Source organism: Lolium perenne, chromosome 1 (assembly GCF_019359855.2).
Source record: "Lolium perenne isolate Kyuss_39 chromosome 1, Kyuss_2.0, whole genome shotgun sequence".
Taxonomy (NCBI): Eukaryota; Viridiplantae; Streptophyta; class Magnoliopsida; order Poales; family Poaceae; genus Lolium; species Lolium perenne.
Window position 1 is genome coordinate 250,946,946 of NC_067244.2, and position 4,869 is coordinate 250,951,814.

The 4,869-nt window shown below is 47.4% G+C and overlaps 2 protein-coding genes across 2 annotated transcripts; one reads left to right on the forward strand and one right to left on the reverse strand.

The window, feature by feature from the left end:
* Positions 1-450: 450 nt before the first annotated feature.
* On the reverse strand, positions 451-1,472 carry LOC127327385 (uncharacterized). Its single transcript, XM_051354157.2, has one exon. It carries the CDS (start codon positions 1,382-1,384, stop codon positions 506-508), a length of 879 nt encoding a protein of 292 aa, XP_051210117.1. The 5' UTR covers positions 1,385-1,472; the 3' UTR covers positions 451-505.
* A 1,543-nt stretch (positions 1,473-3,015) lies between these two features.
* On the forward strand, positions 3,016-4,609 carry LOC127339682 (putative F-box protein At1g64540). The gene is made up of 3 exons (XM_071824906.1): positions 3,016-3,948; positions 4,034-4,168; positions 4,253-4,609. The coding sequence occupies exons 1-3, from the start codon at positions 3,016-3,018 to the stop codon at positions 4,607-4,609; spliced, it is 1,425 nt and encodes a 474-aa protein (XP_071681007.1).
* The last annotated feature ends 260 nt before the right edge of the window (positions 4,610-4,869 follow it).

Sequence of the window (4,869 nt, forward strand, 5' to 3'; positions counted from 1 at the left end):
CTCTTCTTAATTAATAAAAGACAAGGCTTTTGTCCTCTTTTTTTTTTAAAAAAAATCATTGGGAGGCCTTGCCATGGCCTATATATTGCTGTCAGCCTTACCAAACACCATTCCCGGTGCACTCTCAGAGCGAAACCCTGTATTCATGTGTGGTTTATGCCTCGTCGAGCATTTGGTGCTGACGAATTGGTAGCCGTGGATTAGGACCTGGCTGCGCAGCTAGCAAAAGCACAGAAGATATAGCGCCTGTATTCCTATATGTTCAGTCTTTGCCACGGACACTGCATTTTCTGATAGATTTCACCAGTGGAGATGCCAATTTTTGGTTGTGTAGAAGTCTCCGTAAGCCAACTCGCCCGTATGTCTAGGATTATCGTAAATTGATTGATGTTTCTTATGTCCATGTACGCAACTCAGCTACAGAAATACTTGCTTTACATGAATATGATCGTCGTGTCAATATGTACGTAATTGAGTCGCAGCTTTACTGAGTACATTTACAGCTTCACTTCCTGAAGAGTTTCTGGGAGACGAGGAGCCCAACAAGCGCGAAGGCGGCGATGCCAACAGCCACCACCTCCTTGTTCTTCCTCGCTGCATCCACCACGCCGTCCGCCCACTTCATGTCTGTCAGCACCTTCAGGTCCACCGCCATGCGCTCCTTCCAGCCGCCGCACGCTGCCGTCGCCTTCTTCTCGCCATCTATTTTCGGTCGCTTGGCCGCCCCCATCGTAGCATCATTGGCATGCTCTTCCTCACTGCGGCGCCTTACCCTCTCGGCCAGACCCTCAGGGGCAATCGTGCCATTGGCCTTGTCGGTGCGGTTGGCAGCCTCGGGTACAGGCGCCGGCTTCACGTCTTCTTCCTTCTTCACTGGCGTCGGCGCTGGCTTGTCCTGTTCTTTGTTGCGCCTGCTGTGTTTCTCCTCCTCCTGCTGCTGCTTGTTTTGTTGAGTCTTGTTGGTTGCCTCATCCACGGACTTGTTGAACACATCCTCCTTGCTGATCTCTTCCTTGGCCTCGCGGTCGCTGCCGGCCAACTTGTTCTCTTCCTCCTTGGCCACACCCGCACCCCCGGCGCGCTTGGGCACGGTGAGTGTGAGCACGCCGGCCTCGAACCTGCCGGCGACGTCGTCGAGGCTGGCGGCAGATGGAAGCTGGAATACCTTGAGTAACGAGCATGGACGACCGGTTGCGCCTGTCCTCGTGCCGCGGACGGTGAGCCTGCCGGTGCCGTCGATCTGCACCCTGAAGTCTTGCTTCCTGAAGCCTGGGAGCGGGAGGCGGAGCACGTAGCTGCCGGCCTTCTCCGCCCACTCGAACTTGGGGTCGGCGGTTGCCGCCGCCGGTGGTGTTTGCTGGTTCTTCTTGGCCGCCGCCGCCATGAAGAAGCGTAGGCAAGGAATGATCGATGTAGCTATGGTGTTCTGACGAATGCTGGCTCTGAATCTTTGATTGATTGTGTGACGATGGTGGCTGTGATCGAGTGGTGAGATGGTTCCATGGTTCGCAGTGTATATATAGGTGTTGGCACGCGGATGGTTGATTCGAAACTTGTCTGAAAATGTGAAGGGATCTTTGCGCGGGAGGGTAAGTAATTGGTATGCTTGGTGTGCATGTTATCGTCGCAGCCAAGCTACCTCTCCGGTTCTGCTAGCCGTTCACACAGAGAAAGGCCGCCGATGGTGGACGGTAAAATGAAGTGTGTTGCCCGAACAAGTTCATGCCGTAAGAAACAGAACCCTGCTGCTCAGGGCTCTCTCCGTACACGAAGTTCTTTTTTTTAGGGGAATATATAACACTTTATTAAACTAAAACAGTTTATATAGATAGAGGTCTGAGGTTTGGGCCTGGTCTAGCCCAGTAGAAGCCAATCAATGTTCCACTGCTTCTGTGTCACCAAAGCCCAGGCTCCAACCCGACGAAGGAAGGCAATCCCTATACACCGACCAGGCCGGCGCGCGGTCACACCCCGCTCGCGGTACGGGCCGGCCCAGTTAGGTGCGGGCTGCCTCCTTTTTCGGTTTTTCTTTTCTTTTTTGTTTCTTATTTTCTGTTTCTTTTTTTCCTGTTTTCTTTTTTCTGTTTTCTGTTTTCGTTTTTCTTTCGTTTTTTCTGTTTCCATTTTTTAATTTTATTTTTCAGATTCGAAAATAGATATATTTTAAAAAATTAAATAAAAAATGTTCAAATATAAAAAAACCGTTCAAAATCTGAAAACCGTTCAAATTTAAAAATCGTTCAAACATGAAAATTGTTCAAACATGAAAAATATTCAAATTTAAAAACCGTTCAAATTTAAAAATCATTCAAACTTGAAAATTGTTCAAACATGAAAAATGTTCAAATTTAAAAACCGTTCAAACGTGAAAAATGTTCAAATTTTGAAAAATATAATTTTTTGAAACATATTCAAAATATAAAATCGTTCAAATTTTAAAACTTTTGAATTTAAAAATGTTCATATTTTGAAAAAAAAATTGAAAAATAATTTCATCAATAATATTAGATTTTGAAAAAGAAAAATATTAATAACAGAAAAAAAACAGAAAAAAGAGAGGAAGAAAAAGGAAAAAAACGTAACTGAGCTAATGGGCCGTGGCCCAAACTACCCGACCTGGTCGTTGGGGGTGTGCGGGGAGCGCACCCCGCACGCGCCGACCAGGTCGGCGTATAGCAGTTCCCCGAAGGAACCACCCTTCCATGCTCGCATCGCATTGCCGCGGCGGCACCATCCCCCACGGCCTACGCAGGCCACCGCCTTCTGCTGTGCGCGCCCGCCGCTGCTACCCGTGAAATGCTATAACATAGATCCTTCAATCTCATCACAAGCAGGTAACAGCACTGGCGACAATCCCCGTTAATAATTGAGTCAATTGTGCAATCTAACTAGTAAAATTTCTATGCTTTGGCATCAAGTCTTTTTTGGGGGATTATTATAAGCGCTTAGTTTTTGGCCCAGGGCTTGCTGCAATCCTCGATGTGCCACCAACAAACCACGTACCGACCAAAGGAGATGGAGACGCGGGGTGCTGGTTCAAGGAAGCGGAAATCAGCCGCACTAGTCGAGACCACAGATAAGGCTCCGGCGCCGGCAGCGATCAGTCAAGGTGATGGAGGCGCCGGCCGCCTCAGCAGCCTCCCCGACGCCATCCTCGGCGAGATCATCTCCCTTCTGGCCACCAAGGAAGGCGCCCGCACCCGAATCCTCGCGTCACGGTGGCGCCATCTCTGGCTGTCTGCCCCTCTTAATCTCGACTGTTGTGATCTCATGGCCATCTGCAGGAAGAGTGCCCGTGTCGCCGTCATCTCACGCATCCTTTCCTCCCACCAAGGACCTGGCCGTCGTCTGCACTTCGACAATCTCAGGCTCAACATTCCAGCCCGTACCGTCAAGGCATGCCTCCGGTCCACCTCCCTGGATAACCTTGAGGAGCTTCATTTCACCGGGGTAGACCGCCCGCTACAGCCATTAGTCTTCCGTTTCTCATCAACCCTACGTGTTGCCAACATCGGCACATGCAATCTCTCCAAGGTCGCCTGCCAAGGGCTTCACTTCCCTCTGCTCAAGCAACTCGGACTTGCAGATGTCTACATCTCTGAGTGCTCACTGCATACCTTGATTGCTGGGTGCCCTGCTCTCGAGTGCTTGCTGATTCGTGACAGTTCGGGCTTCCGTTGCCTCCGGGTAAACTCCCTCACGATAAGAAGCATCAGCGTGCTTTCGAAACTAATGATAATTAGTTTCGATGCACATCCGGTACTCTTCAAGGAACTTGTCATTGAAAATGCTCCTTGTCTTCTGAGGCTGCTCCTTCTTGATCAAGAGAACTATCTTCATGTATCTGTAGTCGTGGCGCCTAAACTAGAGACATTAGGCTTCATGAGTGATGGTACGTGGCGTCAGGGTGAATTCTCCAAAAAAGTGTTTGGCTCCACAATTTTTCAGGTACGCCTCAGTTGCATTTTTCTGTACTGAAAAATCACCTGTCGACTTGTGCATTCACTAATGTTGTCTTTCATACTTGATGAAGGGTTTGCGTGTCGATAAGCTGATAACTGTGGTACAGTCAGTCAAGATATTAGCTCTTGATATGCAAAATCTTTGTTTGGATACGGTTATTGAGTTGATGAAATGTTTTCCGTTCTTGGAGAAGTTGTACATTGAGGTGATGATTCTTCGTTGATAAGCTTAACTTCCTTTCTGATCTTCTTTTGGATTGAACTTCACTATTTTTCTGTTTTCTTTATAGTCAGATGAATCAACACTAGGCTCTTTGCGGCGTCATAAACAGCGGAACCTGATCGGATGTTTTGACATGCGCCTGAAGACATTAGCCTTGACAAACTATCTGGGCATGATGTTGCAGGTTAAGTTTATTACGTTCTTTGTATTGAATGCGAATCTGCTAGAGTCGGTGACACTTGGCATCGAGGCTAGGAACAACAATGAGGAGTTCTTGGCAAAACAACGTGTGAAGCTTAAGATAGACAACAAGGTTTCCAGAGATGCCCGATTTCATTTTACAACTAAGACACCTGTACGCAGTTTTAATATGGTCGCAGATGTCCGTGATTTGGATTTGACAAATCCATTCGCAAATAGCTAGTGATTTTTGCCTGTTAGCTATTTAGTTCAAAATTTTGTGTCCTGTTCAAACCTTAGTACTTGTCCTTTTTTTCGATAAAGGATGCTTTCATTACTTTTATAAGCAATTACATCCAGCCTCTGCATAACCAGGATGCACACAGCCGTTTATGTTGTCTCAGGTTCGAAAATGATAAAAACAAAAACTAGGCGAGATACACATCAAGATGAAACATATAACGCCTAAGAAGTAGGTGGGGCATCTATCCGTAGACTATGCTG

Excerpts from the sequence above, each read along its gene's own strand:
- LOC127339682 (XM_071824906.1), top strand. The coding sequence starts at position 3,016 with ATGGAGACGCGGGGTGCTGGTTCAAGGAAGCGGAAATCAGCCGCACTA. Across the intron at positions 3,949-4,033 it reads TTGGCTCCACAATTTTTCAG|GGTTTGCGTGTCGATAAGCT; the intron begins GTACGCCTCAGT and ends TACTTGATGAAG. Across the intron at positions 4,169-4,252 it reads TGGAGAAGTTGTACATTGAG|TCAGATGAATCAACACTAGG; the intron begins GTGATGATTCTT and ends TTTTCTTTATAG.
- LOC127327385 (XM_051354157.2), bottom strand. The coding sequence starts at position 1,384 with ATGGCGGCGGCGGCCAAGAAGAACCAGCAAACACCACCGGCGGCGGCA.